The sequence below is a fragment of the Myxocyprinus asiaticus genome, chromosome 7 (assembly GCF_019703515.2).
Source record: "Myxocyprinus asiaticus isolate MX2 ecotype Aquarium Trade chromosome 7, UBuf_Myxa_2, whole genome shotgun sequence".
Classification (NCBI taxonomy): domain Eukaryota; kingdom Metazoa; phylum Chordata; class Actinopteri; order Cypriniformes; family Catostomidae; genus Myxocyprinus; species Myxocyprinus asiaticus.
In genome coordinates, this window is record NC_059350.1 from 37,287,750 (window position 1) to 37,308,014 (window position 20,265).

At 39.3% G+C, this 20,265-nt stretch overlaps 1 protein-coding gene across 5 annotated transcripts in view; it reads left to right on the forward strand.

The window, feature by feature from the left end:
- The first annotated feature begins 6,404 nt into the window (after positions 1 to 6,404).
- klhl5 (kelch-like family member 5) overlaps positions 6,405 to 20,265 on the forward strand; it is a 99,362-nt gene continuing 85,501 nt past the window's right edge. For 2 of the 5 annotated variants that reach the window (XM_051701934.1, XM_051701936.1), the window contains exon 1: positions 13,894 to 14,008. Coding sequence is in view for 1 of the 5 variants with exons in the window: in XM_051701931.1 (XP_051557891.1) it covers positions 13,975 to 14,008 (34 nt within the window). In the remaining 4 variants the exon portion in view is untranslated. Of the gene's footprint in view, positions 6,519 to 13,893; positions 14,009 to 20,265 lie in introns of those variants that run through there. The other 3 variants (XM_051701931.1, XM_051701932.1, XM_051701935.1) reach the window with 3 other exon arrangements.

A 20,265-nucleotide genomic window follows, 5' to 3' on the forward strand; every position in this document is an offset into this window, starting at 1 on the left:
CGATATGTGTCGCATAACCACTTCACTTCCTGCCTGCCTTCCTGTTTTGTGTAATTTTTAAAACAGAAAGAAAAAAGACTGATACTTTCGATAATGCATTTGCATGTACCATAGAGAGACAAATCATTGTAGATATTTGAATATATATTGACTACAGTGAAAATTAATTAATGAATAACAGTCAAGGGTTATTTCTTATGGAATAAAAATATGCACATACATTCCAAACTGAAGAAATAGGATAAATGTGCCCCAGCTCCAAAATAATATATTCACTGACATACACTTTCAGTTACTTAATTATAGTTTAGTTATGTCCTACTGTATAAAACTATGCACCTAAACTCTTGGAACAAAGATGTGCATTTGTCTGTGTATGGTTTGATAGAACCAAAAAAACAAAAAAGTGTTTCTGAATTGAACCTGAAGGACATTCCTCCTGCAATAAAAACAGGTTTCTGCAGGGAGAGAAGCATCCAGTTATCATGGCAGGACAGGAGGAAAGTTCTCATAAGGACCCACACTGGGATCAGGAGAGCTCTCAACAGCAAGCACGTTATCAGCAACATCCAGCAGGCTAAATATGCCTTGAGCAAACTGCTGCTGTATTATAGCTCACTCTGTAAAGAGTTCCTTTTTTCTTTTTTTTTTTCTTTTTTACTAAGAAAAAGATTTGGTGTATCTTTTAAACGAATATCATAACAAAACATTGAAACCTACTGTATATTCATATGCCCAAATTAAAGGGATAGTTCACCCAAAAGTGAAAATTCATCATTCATTTACTCAACCATAATGGTGTTCCAAATGTGCATGGCTTTCTTCCTTCTCTGGAATACAAAAGGAGATGTTAGGCAGAATAACAGTGTCAATCACCATTCACTTTTGTCGTACGAATAAAAAAACAATATAAGTGAAATTATAATGAATCTTCATTTTTGGATAAACAATCCCTTGAAATCTTGTCTTGAATGGTAGTTTCAAAAGAAAAAAAATAATCTGAAAGCTTCAATAATCAATATTTGATGTTATTTTTTTTATAGTAATAGTATTTAGGATATGATTTTAGGGTTGCTCTCAGAGAGGAAATTAGATGATAATGGCTTTCAGTCTATCCCTCTGGAGCTTTACCAGCTTAACAAGTCTCAATGAAATATGACTTGGCATGTGTCTTATTATCGTACTTACTGTTATATGTAGGTTTTATGCAAAGTTGACTCTTGTGACCTACATAGGAGAAACTCATGTTCTGTGAGACACACACACACACACACGCACACACAACAGATTCATAAGAGATCACGACTTTTACTTATTCACATCACATGGATATACACTCAATGAACACTTTATTAGTAACACTAAGGTCCTAATAAAGTGCCAGAAATGGTCTTCTGCTGTTGTAGCCCATCTGCCTCAAGGTTCAATGTATTGTGCATTCTGAGATTCTATTCTGCTCACTATAATTGTACAGAGTTTTTATCTGAGTCACCGTAGCCTTTCTGTCAGCTCGAACCAGTCTGGCCATTCTCTGTTGACCTCTCTCATCAACAAGGCGTTTCCGTCCGCAGAACTGCCGCTCACTGGAAGTTTTTTGCTTTTGGCACCATTCTGAGTAAACTTTAGAGACTGTTGTGCATGAAAGTCCCAGGAGATCAGTAGTTACAGAAATACTCAAACCAGCCCGTCTGGCACCAGCAATCATGCCACGGTCAAAATCACTGAGATCAAATTTTCGCCCCATTCAAATGGTTGATGTGAACATTAATTGATGCTCCTAACCAGTATCTGCATGATTTTATGCATTGCACTGCTGCCACATGATTGGCTGAATAGATAATCTCATGAATAAGAAGGTGAAAAGGTTTTCCCAATAAAGTGCTCGGTGAGTGTATCTCTCCTTCACTTTTTTAATAGTGTTTCATCTCAACTGCTGTGTCTAAAGAATTATGCGTGTTCCTGAAGTTTTGTTCAAAGACTATAGAGACTCTAACTTTAAGATTAAGATTTTAGCAGAGGGAAAGTGTTCAGAGAAGTCACAGTGTTACCAGTTTCCAGTTTACCAGTGTAGTAGTAAGATGAATAGGTAAGATGAATGTGAGGGGCTAAGAGCGCTTAGGCCTGTTTCTACATTTCCAATACTTATAAAAAATATTCTAAACTATATCAAAACTATAAACAGTCTTGATCTTGGCATTATGTCAATCAAGCTATTCATGCTCATTAGTGCAGTGTCTCTTTTGGTGTCTAATTTGGATACCAGTGGGCAGTGGCGGAAGATGGCATTGGCGATATAGGTATAGTCCCCTTGGACAGAAGCGCTCTATGGGGTGGCAGGTTGCCCGCACACAGCTTCCAGACGAACCCTCCACATCTTTATAGTTCTTCCGTGTCAGTTTCACTGGATTGTGCCCACTCGCTCTCTCATTAAAAATGTTTGTGACCTAACGGGTCACTTTTTCAATGCAACACTTTAGCTGATAAGAAATAGGGTAAGCAATCTGCTCATAAAAAATAAAAAAAAACATATTTTCACTAGAAGCTAAAAATGGTGGATGGATAGATGACAATAGCACTGTAAAGGTCAAGATAATCAAAAATATTTCTGGTAACACTTTACAATAAGGTTCCATTTGCTAACATTAGTTAACAACATTAGTTAACATGAAATAACAATGAACAATATGTTTTAAGCATTTATTAATCTTAGTTAATGTTAATTTCCACATATAGTATACATTCTTGAATCAAAAGTTGTATATATTAACATTAGTTACTACACTATGAACTAACATGAACTAAAAATTAACAGTAGTATTTTTATTAACTAACATTAATAAAAATTAATAAATGATGTAAAAAATATATTGATATGTTTATGATGTAGTGATATCATATTGTTTATGATACCTAATGCATTAACTAATGTTAACGAATTGAACCTTATTGTAAAGTGTTACCATATGTTTTAGTACATTTTGAACCATTTGACATTACTCATAATTTTTTGGATTGGCTTTGTACTCGAGTACAATTTAAACAGAATACTTGTACTTGTACTTAAATACATTTCCAATGACATTTTTTTTCCCCTTTTTACTCCTTGCACTTTTATTTAAACTTGAAAAGTACTCATTACATCTTTGAAGATCATTGTCTTTTGACTTATTGGACTGAAGCCGCCTTTTCACTGCATTCGATTAACGACAGACAGACCAGAGGTCAGACATTTTAAATGAAGTTTCACTTGGCATCTGTAGAGGCGGAATTTCATATCTGATTTGAGCTTCGGATACATTAAAATCTGAATGTGATGTATTAATTCAAAACTATGAGCACAAAATGAGAAACACTGACCTTATGCATTATATATATATATATATATATATATATATATATATATATATATATATATATATATATATATAAAACAAAAGGCTTTTGTAATTAAATGTGCATATGTCATATACATTTGCCTTCATATTTAAATCATATCTATGAATTTTTACTTCCTATTTGCTGAATTATTATTGTTGTTGTTGTTGTTAGGCAAATATTAATTATAATTATAACTATAAAACCAGCAATGATAGTGATAATAATATTAAAAAGAAAAATAATTGAATCTGTGTAAATACAAAAATATATTACAAATTTTATTGAATTCATCCATCTGCTCAACAGCAAGGTTTGGTGCCTTTTCCCATGCAACAAACATTGCGTGACTGTGACAACGTTTTTGCTAAATCAAATTATGTGGTTCATTACACATCTCAGAGCAGTTCCGAAGTGACGTCCATTGTGTGGTGCTAAAAGTGGAACAGATGAGGTTTTTAAGGTTAATATTCTATTGAGATCAACAAAACCTACCTCTCTACCCTAAACCTAAACCTAACCGATAGTGTCATAAAAAGCAAATGTGACATGAAAATACAATTTCTGAAGCAACCACGTCATTTTGTGTTGCTTCTATGACACTTTCAGCTCACATGTCGACTCGCGTGCTCCTCAGGACTCGTTCAGGACTGTGTCCTTTGTATTGCATATGAGACACATGAATCAGTTGCAATTTGATCACACTTAAACTAACTTGTAAATGTAGATGGTTATTTAATGCAAATGTTAAAATGAGTCAAGCGCTACAGTAAAAGTGTTTATATGTCATAAGATAGCATTGTGTGAGGAACAGAGTGAAAAGTGTTTATGAACTGATAATCTGCCGTTTTACTCATGATTTGAGTGAAAGAGAATAAAAGTAATTGTTGTTTTAGTGCCTGTAGTGTTCGTTCCACCAGGAAATTGCTATGTTACGTACATAAGACCACATAAAAATCATTTTGAAAAAATGTAGTTGTTTTAACATGATTTTATGACCAGGTGGCGAATGCATCCTCTCTCACACAATCTCCTCTCTTGATTTCATTCTAGCTAGGAAAAAAGTTACCTTTTACTTTTTTAATAGTTAAGTTCAATTTAATGTGAACATTTTTTTACTTTCACTTAAGTATAAATTCTGAGTACATTTTACACCCCTGTATGTATGTATGTATGTGTATATATATATATATATATATATATATATATATATATATATATAAAACTCCATTTAACTTGAACAAAATGTGCATTTTCATAAAAATTACAAAATATTGTTTTATGGTTTTCTTAACAGAATAGTTACCTGCATGTTGGTTACACCACCTAACTTTGATTTGGTGATTTGTTTTCTTTTTAAGAAATATTAATAAAATATTATTCCAAACTACTAATGCAAAAATGTCAAGAATGTCATTTTTAAATTAGACCTTTCAAATTGTTCTGGATGGTTACATCACAACATTTTTCTCTTAAAGCCTTAGAAAAAAAAAAAATCATTATAACTTTGAATGCAGAAAGGCTGAACATTTTGATAACATTTTGAATAACTTAATAGATCAAATAATATACTTATAGACTTAAAGAACTTAAAAGAAAAAAGAAACGAAAAAATGAGACCATCACAGCACAAACCCATTTTTAGTTTAACTACATTTAGCATAGTGCACAGTGATTATAACAGCAAAAATAGCACACTGTAAGGGTTGGGAGGGTTACTTTCGAAATGTATTCCACTACAGATTACAGAATACATGCTGTAAAATGTAATTTGTAACATATTCCATTAGATTACTCAAGGTCAGTAACGTATTCTAAATACTTTGGATTACTTCTTCAGCACTGGTAGATTTTTTTACTTGTTTTGACTATAAAAACTCTGCCAGTACAGTAAGACAAAATACACGTTAAAAATACATTCTCTGAAAAACCTAAATATCTTATGCAGTGTTGTTTCTAAAACAAGATTAATCTAACTGATCTTGTTTTAAGGATTTTTAGATATTTTTACAGGAAAACAATACAAAAATTATCAAAAATATGATTTTTGCCCTAATATTAAAGGTCTTACTAGAAAAAAAGAAATTATGATCCAACGTAAATTTTCTTGATAAAAAAAATATGATCGTGCCTGATAACATGTGCATGTAAAATGGCTAGAAATAGCATTTTAGCTTAGCGTAAAGCTGACAATTTACACAGAGTTTATTTCTATTTCTTCTACTCCAAACTTACTTCAAACTTACTTCTCTGTCTGCTTGAATGTAACACATCATAAGAAAGTGTTTCACCGCTGTTCAAATGCACTTTGGATCGCATCATTTATATGTATAAATGTTTTCCATCTGAAAGGACTAAATATTAAATGAAACAAATGACAATAAAACGCAAAGTAATCTCTTCAGTAATCAAAATACTTTTTGAATGTAACTGTATTCTAAATACCAATTATTTAAATTGTAACTGTAGTGGAATACAGTTACTTATATTTTGTATTTTAAATACATATTCCCGTTACATGTATTTCGTTACTCTCCAACCCTGAGTATACAGTATAGTGGGGGGTGGGTGGGTTGGCTCATGACTGATCTCAGCAAGGGCAAAAAGGATCACTGCATTTGGGATAACTGTGACAAGTAATGTTTAATGCAACAAAAAAAAGAAAAAAGAAAAAAGAAAAAAGAATACCAGGTGGAGGTGTCTTTCACACCCAAAAGTGTAATAAAGATTATAAAATTTATTATTGATGATATACAGTCTAAAGCCAAAGACCCGAAGAGTTTTACTGCAAAAAAATAAATAAGTATACAGTTTTATGGGGGCATGACACGTGCATCTTTGGATGCTTTAAGATGGACATCATAAATGAATACGAATTAAACATCCCCTTCAAAAAAGTTACGAAGTGTTACGTGCATCATTCCAAATGCGATTTAAGATTACTATTATTATTATTTTCAAGTTGCATCATGAACTTTTTTTTTAAAACCGAAGCCACACACTCATGTCTTACTCCACGCCTTTTCCACCCAAAAGTTAATCACGGGATTATAGTCAGAGTTTAAAGAGCTCGTTTCTGTTCAACTGCTAAATGAGTAATTTACACCTGAAATAAGCGATAACAGCAGCTATTAAACAGACAGGTAAGAGAGTTCATTTCACGCACTGTGATGTGAGGTTATTTTTGGTTGATGTTGCTGTAACATAAGTAATTCATGCAGCTACATGTTCGCAGACGGTAAAAGGGAAATGAATCAGCCCATAAACGCTTTAAAAATTGCGGACTCATTGAGCAGGAAAGCACGCGGTTCAGACTGGCCTGCGAGCACCGAAGGTTGTGATATTAAAAAGATCTTTTCATAAACTAAATGTTGTTTCACTTGCACGGTTATTCATTCCTTTCTGTCCAGCTGTTATGGCGAAGAGAGTGCAGACTAAAGGTTGATCTGTTAAATGTCCAAAAAGGATGAAACGAAATCGTTTTGCTATGTTAAAAACGTGGGTCATTAGAAAATATATGAATTAGAAGTTGTTCATAAACTCCAGAGTCTCGCGCAGGTGTCAGGGGTAAAGCTCAACCGTGAAACCTGGATACGTGCATAGACGTCAGTGATAAATTAAAATGCCAAGAGCTTAAATGCATTTGAGCTATTTTTAGAGTTTCATAGAAATGTTTCTTATAAAGGAAAAAAAGGTTCATCTATTGTAAATCCTTTGAATCATCAAGACATGACAAGACAATCTCTGTGTTATGCTTTTTCTTAATCTGTGGATTTATTGGAGACATTTTCTTGATGATAGATGTTATAAATAGATGTTAAAGGGGCAAAACATCACAGGGGGTTCTGGCAATAAGAGGTCATGTGTTAGTGTCATCCACATTAAAATGTGTGGGCACCAAGGCTGGGTGTGGGTTTGGGGTGGGGGCATTTTCCTTGTGCCCCCCAGAAACTTCCGACGCCCCCTCTATGGTCAGATGGCAAAACGAGAGATCCTATTGCCCACCCTAAAAGTTAAAAAAAATCTCATCCTAGTACCAGCCCTGGTGGGCATACAGTAGATGTTGCATTTCACTGAGACTAATAGATGGATTGGAGTTGGAGATGGGAGAGAGAAAAGAGATGCATACACACCCACAGAAGCCCATGTTTCCAGAGCCTTGTTCTTGTATTTTTAATTAGTGTCTGACTATGACCCAGCACTAAATATAGAACAGAGAAGCACTTGAAAGGAGAAATATGCAGCATGTCCTTGCATTTATTTGTTTATTCTGTTTTTTTTTTTTGTTTTTAAATTTTTTTTTTTTTTACCTCCTCTCATTTAATCAATGACGTTTCTCGTCTTATGTACAATCCAAAGTGTAAAATGCATACAAACAAAACAAATACACACACATAACAGGGCCGTAACCACCACAGATATGGTCCACCCCATTTTTTTAGATTAGTGGTTGACTGACATGGAGTTTTTGTTGAGAAATGTAATAATCTCGAATATGTGGTGACAACCTTGACACACACACTATAATGTTTAGTGACAGAGAAATAACACCACAGATCTTGTAGGCATTTTATCATACTCAAGTCAAGCGTAAATACTGATGTACAATCAAGCAGGGATTTAGTGGTTCATTTAGTTGCTATCTATTAGTTTCAGTAAGTGAATATTTCTACAGATGCATAGTAAGATTAGAGATTATTTAAGATTATGTAAAGGTGCATCAAATAATTATTTCCATTTAAAAGAAAAAATAAGAAAAAAAGAAAGTTATACATTTGATAAATATGTTTAATATTATGTGTACTTAATTAAGACTCCATATCAGTGGTCTAGAAAAGGCTGTTTTATTGTTAAGTTGGATCCCCCCTCATGGGTGCCACCATGTTGAGATCACATGACCGCACTGAATATTACTGTACCAGAGACAGTTTAGTTGAACCAGATCACTTGTATTTAAATGAATGAGAGAAATTGGTAAACCCAATATGGCAGATGTAGAAAAGGAAGTCCCACCTTTCAGGTAAAACAGCCATTCAGCTTTTTGATAGAGAAATGGCCTGTCAGTCAACGTGAGAGTGCACATTAACATTAGTTGGTCCAGCCTGAAAACTATAGTTTTTAACATGATCTGAGCTAAAGCAGCACAATTTATTAAAATGTGTTATTTGATTGGAATCTTTACCAGCCGTTTTGGAGATATTGGTCTTTCATGTACTTGTGCTCGTAAAAATGCTCTGATACCAAAAACCGAAACCATCTGACGTATGAATGTCATTGCGTAAACATTCAGTGTACAAATAAAATCATGTTATGATCTAGTGTGATTATTAAACCACAAAGGCTGCGGTTTAATGAAATAAATATACTGTAGTTTGTATGTGCTGCTCAGTTAAAAGTAAATAGATCTTGTTTTAAGAATGTTTGAATGTAAATGTGAAGCCAGCTGCTCATGCCAAGGAGCTCTAAGGGTGCTTTCACCCTAGCACTTTTGGTGCACGCCCAGGGTCGAATGACATCAAAGTTCGGTTCGTTTGGATAATGTAAACGCTGTTTTCCGAATTCGGGTGCGCACCCGAGTCCACTTGAAAAGGTGGTCAGAGGTACGGTTCATGTGAACTCCAGTACAGTTCGCTGCTGATATGAACACAATCGTACCAAATCGCAGAATTGAACCGCTTGTGATGACGTTAATTTGGGTCTTTGCAGGCTCCCGATCTAAATTATTATGGCATAATGGATTTCTCCTACCTGCTTGTGTCCAAATACACCACCTTCATAGAGCAGTTCACATTCTTCACATCACTTGCAATGCATCCGCGGGCTCGTGGCAGACAAACGCTAATATTCATCACATCATTGCACATTCAGTGCATCTGCGGGAGACAAACACAAGTTTTGTCCTGTGCATGGCAAGTTTTTGTGGTAAATCCAAATAGACAAACTTTAATACTTCACATAACACAGTGACCTCTTCTCGAGTTGTTACCTAGATACAGTGGTAAACAGCTGCCGCTTGTTCTCACGTTGATGACGTAATCGGACCGCGATTCGGACCCAAAAAATATTATGTGAACAGAGACCAGCGGGGGGAGGGGGGAGGAAACGAACTCGGCTTCGGTCCAAGCAATTGAACCAAGTGTGAAAGCACCCTAAAACACCATCATGAGCATCGCACAGTCTGTTTGTGGCAGATGACAGCGACAGAGCACTTATTCACTATGTAGCACACAGCACATACAGACTACATATTTGTTTAATGAAATAGCAACCTTTTGTGTTTTAATAATCACACTAGGTCACATATCAACCTGCTTTTCTGGATAGAAGCTATCATCAAAAACACACTGAAATGGAAAGAGCTTCACTCCAAGATAAAAGCTTCCACCAAAATAAAAGCTCCATTTAAATGGAAAGAAGTTCGACAGAAATATATCACTACTATATACAGTATTGTTAGGCTATGTTATATTCACTGTTATACTACAACAACTACTACTACTACTACTAATTAAAAGAAATCAATAATCATTATCTTATATTTAATACCTTACATCTGTGATGCTCTGTTTTACAGCCCTTCATTTGACAAAAATAACTCCAGTGTTGTATTTTGGATTGTGCTGTGAGATTCTGCATAAAAGCTCATGATAAGCAAAATGATATCAGAACTAAAAAATTCCTCTAGTCAAAAAAAAAGTTCTACAGCTACGAACATCTGAAATTTCCTGACCTCAGACAGATGAAGGTCACAGTTACACATCAACAGTGCCTATTCAGTGTTGACAGACTTGACCCACCCAGTCATAGTGAGGTTATAGAAGTAGGAAAGATACTATTATTCTTGATCACCAACATTTTTATTTTTATTTATTTTTTTTATATAATTTGTGCCTGCCTTAAATTGTCCATTCTCTGAACTCGTCAGGATGTGTTGATTTCTCTCTACTTCTCTCTTTGAAAAGAGACATTAATAAGTCATAGCAGATGAATAATGGATTGAAGTGAATTCAGCCTTGGAAGTTCTGTCCAAAGATGGACTGCTGGATTATTACATAATGGCATCATGTCTTTGTATATGTTTATGGAAAACCTCTGAAACATTTAAAGTCTATAGCATTTTGGATCATGGATTAAAAATGTATATGATTATGCTCTTATTACTGAAATGGCTATATCAAAATATTATATTAAATAGTAATTGTTTGGGCCAGGCTCATGATTGGGTAGGCCAGGCCCACCCTGGCCCTCCTGTGGAGCTGGGCATGCCGAAATGTGGCAGGGCCTGCTCATAACTCAAACTACCAGTCCCAGCTCACCCAGCTTACTGCTGATCCATTCCCCCAGTATGACTGCCACTAACACTGAACAGATGTGCAGCTATTATGGTTCATGTTTTCCTCCATGACACCTCATGACTAATCTGTCCCAACAGGCTCCGCTCTGCGGCGTTACATACAAAATGGTACCTAACAGCCTATTTCAGTGCTTGTCGTTCAAACATAGCATTTACGGCAATATTTTGCATAACTAAGGCATTATACACCCAAGTTCACCTGCTCCCAAATAACCAATCTTAGTGTTTGAAAGATTGTATGCATTTTTACCTCAGGCAGACACCATTTGTCTGAGTTGTTTTATTCAGTAGGTCACTGCAGTAGTGGATGTATTCCATCCTCTGGATTCATATTCATTCTCTGTCTCTCTTTCTCACTCTCTCTATAATCAATTCAGCGAGCTTAAAGGTGACCTTTGTGAAGGAATGTTGGTGTGTTGCCCCTTCTGCATTTGTTCAGTCATCAAAACTAAAGCCGGGTCAATACAGCAGAGAATAGTTCAATATACCCTAATTTCATAGCATGGACTGTATTACACAGGACAACCAGATATTGTGAGTCTCTTTCTTTATGAAATATTCTTATGGATTTCATCCTTATAAGGTTCATGTCTGGAAACACAGCCATTATTTTTGCTGGAACTTACAAATATTCTCAGAGCTGTTGCCTTGCGGTTAATGCATGCTCTGACACATTGGTTTGTGACATTTCCTGATACTGTTACCCCCAGTTTCTTGTAGCCCATTAGTTTTTGTCTTCTTTCCACTATTCATATCAATAAAAAGGTGGCAAAAAAGCTGCAGCCTGGTGGGTAGTGGATGTGCTCAAAAATATTGTATGGTGAACTGAATTTGAGTCCTGCTCGGGTCATTTCCCGATCCTAACCCCCTCTTATTCCCATAATTCCCTGTTAATTCCCCACTGTCCTCTGTAGCTAAAGCCTGCTAAAAAAGTTGCTAAATGTCGCTAGATGACGTCATGCGTTAATTAGCATATTCATGATGTCATCACATCGTATTTGCATTCTGCCTCGTGTCAGCCCTTTACATCTGTTTGCTTCTCTCCTACTTTCTGTGCTCACATACTGTATTTTAATACAGCCAAATTCACAATAAAGCTGTTCTCATGTACATATTTGTTCTGTTTCTGTTGTCAGACAGTGGAACGAGTATGAAATAGTGACTTAAATGCCGCCCATTAAGACTACATTTGAACCAGTAGTCACTTCCAAGCAATTTCCAAGCTGCTGTTCTGCACTGCTAAAATCCTGATTTTATAGCATAAGTTAAAGACATTGGCTTTGCTGTGATTTCGGCTATATTTACATGTAAAATGATCACTCAGAAAGAAAGTTAGAAGCGGCAGAATGTCTTATTTTTTCTCTCACACAGCGCACAGCCTCCGTCTGTGTAACAGTGAGTGATAAGCAAGAAAAATAATGGTAAAATTAAATTGTTTAAATTAAAACAAAGGAGAAGCAAACCATACAGATTATTGATTGGTCCTTGGCAACTTTGTTTGCACATGTGCAGCTCATTCACGTCTGTGTCAGCTGCCGTGCGGTGAACTGAATGTGCTGCTCCTCTGTCTGCCACTCACTGAACGGAGTAGACAGAGAGAGGTATGCCTGCGGCGGGAAAGCAAGACCTCACGCTCGCACGGCAGTACTGGAGACTCTTTTATGGAAAATAGCTAAGATTTGTCCAAAAAGTCGCTAGATTTGTCGCTAGGTGCTTTTTAGAAAATAAGTCGCTAAAGGGGTCTGAAAAGTCGCTAAGTTGGCAACACTGATTGTGGGCCGAAAAAGTGCCCAAATATTTTTCTTTTAATTATTTTTAATAAAATTACTATACATGAATGTCAGAATAAGCTAAGCACTAAGCACTTTATTAGGAACACCTGTACACCTACTTATTCATGTAATTGTCTAATGAGCCAATCGTGTGGCAGCAGTGCAATGCATAAACTCATGCAGATACGGGTCGGATTTTCAGTCAATGTTCACATCAATCACCAGAATGGGGGAAAATGTGATCTCAGTGATTTCGACCGTGGCATGATTGTTGGTGCCAAATGGGCTGGTTTGAGTATATCTATATCTGCTGATCTCTTGGGAATTTCACACACAACAGTCTCTAGAGTTCACTCCGAATGGTGCCAAAAGAGAGAGGTCAAAGGAGAATGGACAGACTGGTTCGGGGGGGACAGAAAAAGGCTACGGTAACTCAAATAAACACTCTGTACAATTGTGGAGAGCAGAGTAGCATCTCAGAATGCACAACACATCAAACCTTGACGCGCTTGGGCTACAACAGCAGAAGACCACGTCAGGCACTTTATTAGGACCATAGTGTTCCTAATAAAGTGCTAATTTTCCAAGACCACATACAACATACTTTATAATGTTTTTAGAGTTTTGCTCATATATAGCTTATCAATCACAAGTGCTTACAGAGTAGAGTAATTGAAGTATTATGGATCATTTTATTGTGGTTTGTATGTTAATTTTGTTAATTGGCATGTCGCAGCGGATTGTGGACTGAAACGCAGATAAGGGACAGATGATAAAAGGTGGCAGAGGGCTGTCTTCACACACCAGCCCCTGTCAACGCAGATGGAGACTGAATGGCAGACTCGAAGAGGAAAGGGATTTTCTTGGCACTGAAATCCTTCTTTTCTTGCCAGAGCTCTCTCTGTGCTAGTTGTAAAGGTCCAGGGGCGGAAAATTGGCTTCTCACACACACAGATGGTCTAAGGCTCGGTCTGTCCACACACAAACAGAAAGTTAGTGGTACACCGTTGAAGTTCTGCCCCTCCTTTCTCCCTCCCACTCCCCTTTTTTGCAGATCTTTTTGCCAATAAATGTTTGTCAGCTAATCTTGTCTTTGGAAAGGAATTATAGAAGTGTGTGTCAAAATTTGCCTCTTACTGTCATTTAGGCCAACCACACACCACTGAATTTTGACCTCAGAGTGAATGTGTGTTTGAACAAGTGCAGAAACTGTCACTACATTTTTGCTGCATGTGAACATATGGGGAATGAACAGAGCATGAATATTCACAGGGTGAGCTTGTGAAGGCCTTTTCTGAGACTTCAGATGACACTGTGACAGTATGTTGCCAGTTTTTTTTTTCTTGTACTACCTTTAATTTATTTATTTTTGTCTTCCTCTTTTCCCTGTAGAGAGACGTGTAAGCTCCCAATTAAGCTGTCTTCATTCAACCATTCCTCCATCAATCCATCCTGAGCGTTGACAACATATACATGCTGTCTTCCTGTTTTGGAGACACACTAGCAGGTACATTAAAAGACATGCATACAGTGGAAAAGAATAGCTCTGTTCCAAAACCTGTGCAACTCTGCACTGCACAGAAATTGCGCTCTGCAAGGGAGCGGAAACAGTATAGGATGATGGGTCATTGGTATAATGAATGGGATGAATTGTTACGCTAAACATGGCATTTGTAGGAATGGAAGTCCCACCTTACAGGTAGAAGACCCGATCACCTAATTGATAGCGACATCGCCTGCTATCGCTAATGCTGTGATTTTCTCAAAAAACATCAAAATACTCAGTGCATTTTTTTTATTACACTGAACAATTTGTATCTTTTTTTTTTTAAGTATTGAATGAAATATGTTTATTTATAATAAACATTTTTCTCAGATTTTGCCTTAAAGTATGGAAGGCAGAAAAACAGCCTACGTGTCAGGTGCACACCTATGATGCCTTTAACTGCTGCCTCATTAGGCAGCTCACTTGGTTTGGGAACAGAGCAAATATCTAGAATTCAGTATTCTGCAGTTATAAAGACTGATGGAAAAAGAGAGAGAGAGAGAGAGAGAGAGCAAGCAAGCAAGCAACAGAGAGGTGAACTAATGGAAAATGAAAAAGATGAATAGAGAAAGTAGGTTGGAGACATTGAGGAATGGAAATTAAAAGGGCAGAGAAATTGGACTGCTAAGTCAGCACTTACCTCTCTCTCTCTTTCTCTCTCTCTCACTCTTACACACACACACAAGTTTGTCAATTGTGCTCAGCGTGGTAGTGACGCTGGTGCATCGGTGTGTATGCAGGTCAGACCCCAGGTGTACCAGTTCTCTTTCTCTCTCTCTTTTTGTACTGTTTTGTGCATGTATGTTTCCCTCATGGACAGTAGAATAGGGGAAACCTGAATGATATGTTTATTTACAGTGTGGGGTAGCAGCACTATTTATGATCCTTAAACGATATGAGGAGACTCAAAAAAGAAAAGTGCATGTGTGAGAGTGACTTGACTCAAGTGCAGCCAGACTGGGGACAAGGATATAATGTATTTATTTGTATATGTTAGAGAGAAAGTGATTTTAAAAATTCAGTAATTCAGGATTTATCACCACTTTGAATGAAAGTAAACGGTGCAAAGATCTCCTGACCTTAAACATTTATCTTTGGTGTATGAATGTGTATGTGTGCATGTCCAATTCTGCTCCTGTGTGTACAATATATCAATACCATAAAACATAATCGATGAAATCTTTGTTTCTTATCAAGTACAAATCTGTCTCCTAGGAAACATATATGCCTAGCAAACACACAAATACACGCACACACACTTTTACACGCAAACATTCCCATTTAAACCTTACAAAAAACTGTGATGGTACAGTGATGGTATCAGATGATATGTTACTTTATATACCATGGCACTGCATTACCACTGAGTTCCGCACATTATGGTATTTACTCATAGAATACCAAGAATATCAAGAATAGCATAGTATTACCATGGCACATGTCCAAAAGCATGGTATTACCATGATGCCATGCCTAAATCAGCATATTTCATGTAACATGGTAGTTACTCCAAGTTAAAATACCCTGAATACCAAGAATACCATGGTAATGCCACTGTTGGAATTACTATATTCCATGTACCATGGTTTTTAATGCAAGGTAGAATACCATGGATAACAAGAATACCATGTCTAAAAAACATGATATTACCATGATGCCATGTCTGAATTACCATATTCCTTGTAACATGGTTGTAAAAGGACCTTCACAGCAGGAGGACACAGGAGAGCGGTTTCTTCACAAGTAAGGCTTTAATTAATATACTCCAGTGCTTTACAGCTTCTCAATAATAATTCAACAGTTTCACAACAATAACTCATCAGCTTCACAATAAGGTCTCTCGTCCCTGACTCTCTCTCCATCTGCTGGTGGTGTGGCCGCTTATATGCCGCTCTCCCCATTCTCACTGGAATTAGAGACAGGTGTTAGACATTATTTAGCTCAGGTGTAAGCGCCCTTACTGCTTTCTCTCTCTCCAGACGGACGCTCAACAACGCCCCCGCTGCCACATATCCCCACCGCCCGACTCACGCCGGTGAGCCATCCGGCCTGTCTACCACTACCCCCCCCCCCCCCCCATTTCTGGAAAGGAAGTTGGCGACAGCCATCTGCGCCCTGGTCTGTGGACCACCTTGAATTTAAAGGGCTGGAGAGCCAGATACCACTGGGTGATCCGCGCATTGGTATCCTTCATGCGGTGGAGCCATTGGAGTGGGGCATGATCTGAGCAGAGGGTGAAGGCCCGCCCCAGCAGGTAGTAACAGAGAGTGAGGACCGCCCGCTTTATGGCCAGACACTTCTGTTCCACGGTGCTGTACTTTGTTTCCCTCAAGGAGAGCTTGCTGCTGGTTTAGGTGATAAATTTGACATGCACCCCCTCTATCGGTTCTCTTTACCTCATAATCAAGTTCCCCCACTCGTCGTGTGACCTCAAAGGTTCCTTTCCACTTGGTGAGTAATTTGGAGCTCGATGCGGGGAGTAATACGAGTACCTTATCTCCCGGTGCAAATTCCCGCAGCCGAGTTCCCCTGTTATACAGTTGGCTCTGTTGTTCTTGAACTTGGAGCAAATTCTCCTGTGTTAGTTGCCCCAAGGTGTGTAGTTTTGCTCTAAGATCAAGGACGTATTGAATTTCATTCTTACTTGCTGAAGGTCCCTCCTCCCAAGCTTCATGTATGACATCAAGCATGCTGCATGGGCGCCGCCCATACAGCAGCTCGAATGGGGAAAACCCAGTGGAGGCTTGCGGGACCTCTCGTACTGCGAATAACAGGGGATCGAGCCATTTGTCCCAATTTCTAGCATCCTCGTGCACGAACTTACGAATCATGTTTTTAAGGGTTTTATTAAATCGCAACACCAGGCCATCTGTTTGTGGATGGTTAACGCTGGTGCGAATTTACTTAATGCCCAATAATTCGTAAAGCTTGTGTAGTGTCCGTGACATAAAGGTTGTGCCCTGATCGGTGAGGATTTCTTTCGAAAAGATTATTTTGAAGAGTGTCTCCGCAACACTACGTGCTGAGATTCTGCGTAGAGGCACTGCTTCCGGATATCGCGTTGCATAGCCCACTAGGACCAATACAAATCGATGTCTGCATGTTGACCGCTCTAATGGCCCTACGAGGTCCATGCCAATTCTCTAGAAGGGGACCTCGATCAGTGGAAGGGGGCACAATGCGCTTTTGTGGTGGCCGGTGGGTTCACCAGCTGACATTCACAGCAAGCTGCACACCACCTGCGAACATCGCCGCCAATGCCTGGCCAATAAAAATGGGCTATTAGACAGTTCAGTGTTTTTCTTTCCCCAAGATGACCCGCCACGGGATTATAATGAGCCGCCTGGAACACCATTTCCCGACGGCTCCACGGTATTAAGAGCTGGGTTGTATCTTCCTTTGTTTGAGCGTCCCGCGTCACTCTATACAACAGCTTGTTTATAATTGTGAAATAGGGATATGAAAGTGCGACATTTGGCTGGAGTTGTTGACCATCGATCACTCTCACTTGGTCGAAGGCATGCTTGAGTGTTTCATCTCGTGACTGCTCCAAAGGGAAATCCCCTTCGGGAAATCCCCTGAGGATGGGAGGGGCTGCAGCGTCGTCCTGATGTGGAGCTGATGAAGACGGCCTTGGCTCCGTCTTCCCTGCCAGAGCAATGCTCTTTTCACATCTCGTCGCTTTTGTGCATGACCCATCTGTGCATATTCCCTTTAATACATTTCTGAATTCAGGCCAATTAGTCACCAAAATCATTGGATGGGTGAGGTGGGAACTAACCGCGGCCTCCACTCTATGCTTTTTTCCCTGAAATTTAATAACGAGGGTCACCACAGGGTAGCTGTGAATGTTCCCATGTACACACTTCACCCTAACCCTTTTAGTTGTGTCCAAAGCCTCGTGTTGAACCAAGCATTTGTGGATAGTGGTCTGATTACAACCCGTGTCCACCAAGGTTTGGTGTGTACTCCCCTTGACTCTTACCGGTATCCTGTACCCTCCAGCCCGATCGGGGCCAGCCTGTGGAGCGTCGGGGATCCAGACTACAGTTCCCAGCTCCATCACAGGACACTGATCCCGGAAGTGTTCTGGACAATGCCAGCAGGCTGGCCCAGGCACTACGCCCGCACTTGAGGGGGCGGGTACATCCGCCTGAGGGGGAGAGTGGGAAGGCACTGAAGTCACCGGAAAAGGGATAAACCAGCGCAAGCGAGGAACTGAGAGGGGAGGGGGGAGTGGGAAGAGATGGGAGAAAACACAGGGGGAGGAGAGAGAGAGGGAGAGGACTCTTCCGCCCTTGGGCACGCCACCATATGGTCCTCCACCAGCTGGACCGTTTCCTCCAGCGACGCTGGGTGATGGCACAGGACCCATTCCGCCATCCCTTCTGGAAGCCGGCGGATCAGCTGTTCCAGCACCTCTTGGTCGACCACTCCCACGATGTCGTGGTCCCCCGCCAGCAGCCACTTCCAGCAGGCATCACGGAGCCGCTGAGAGAAGGCGAACGGGCGGCTGGCTCCTTCCAGCTTCATCGTGTGGTATCGTTGTTGGATGGTCTTCTTCAGGTCGCTGTAGACCAGGAGATTAGCCACCGGCAGTTGTTGTGCTGCAAGCTGGGCTTCCCTGGACAGAAAAGGGATGAGCCGGGCCGCCCACTGAGCATGCAGCCAGCCCCAGATTTCAGCGGTGCACTCGAACAAGTCCAGGAAGGCTTCAGCGTCATCTTCCGGCCCCATCTTCATCAGTGGGGGTGGGGGCAGGGGGCTGCTGTTGTCCGGAGTCACTGCTGGGGCTTTCTCCTGTTTGAGGAGGCTCCGAATAGCCTGCGGGTCCTCTGCCTGTGCTCTAAGGACCTCATGGAAGCAGTGTTCCTGATCTTGGTGGAGCTCAAGCAGAGCCTGTTGGTGGGTCTGATGTAGGTCGGTGAGGGACTTGATGATGTCGGTCAGCGGGAAGGACTCCATGGGGCGTGCAATCAGCGTTTCTGATTTGTTTATACGTTTCTCTCGGCTGCATGAAGATATTAATTTGCTTTCTCATGTCACTAGCTTTAAATATGCAACTTAGCTGGCTAACAAATGCATAAATGTGACCAGCTGGATATAATCTAATGCAAATAGATGGTAATAGATGGTAACAATCGTGACATTTAAACATTTGGGTAGGACTTGCGTGTATTTTTGTTACATTGCTCTAACCGCACGAGGTTAGCTTTAATGTTAGCGTCCTCTCAGCCTTGTCGGCAAATATACTGCTGTTCTCTACAGCATCTAGTCAACAAATTAATTACTTTATAATGATATGACAACGTGTACTGTGGTGTACTGTATACATACCTTTTCGTTGTTGATGTTTTAAATCTGCATCTGAACGTGTCAAAACAAACACCACAAGGCATTAGTGAAATTAAGTTTTATTTCACCTCTAGATGCCGCTCTCATACTGTATAATGACAGTTGACCTTTGCCAGCTGCTCCAGAACATGACGTAACGGGGAAAAACTATCGGTGTGGATTTTTGCCAATAACCGGTAGTTCCAGAAATCTGTTATCGGTGCTGATTAATCAGCAAAACTGATATATCGGTCACCCTCCAGTTTCCAGATGGGGTCTGCCAGCCAGATGTGTCCAGTGTCTTAACCTTGAGCCTGCAGGGGTTTATTTCAGGAGGGATTTTTTCCTTTTTATCTTTAAATCCATGCCTCCATCCATTCTGTTCATCTTCTTTGACATCTAAACCCTGCTGGCTTGCCCCCGTATCACCTCTATCTGCATCCAATTCCTGCACTGCTTCCTGTTCAGCCTGAGACAGAGAGAGAGAAATTAGTGGATAGACATATGAGAATCAGTAAAAACAAGGATGAGCAGAGGATGAAAATGTGCAAAATGAGCCTGGTAATATTTTGGCTGATGAGTTTAGAGGGAATGGATTGTGTGTGTGTTTGTGAGTGTGTTTGTGTCTGGATTTGTATGATCATTTCAGCCAGTGACAGGAGAGAAAACAGAATGCACCAGAGCAGGAAGAATGCTTTTTGGAAACAGACACACTCTGAACAGTAAGATGTTTGTGTGGCTTTTTGAAATGCAGAATATGTACACAACAGCACACATAATCGTTATGCTGCATGTATGAAGTTGTGACAATAAAAATCTATTATTTAGGGGAAATGTGTTATGTAAGATGTGTGTGTGTGTGGTTTAATTCTCTTCTTGCAAAT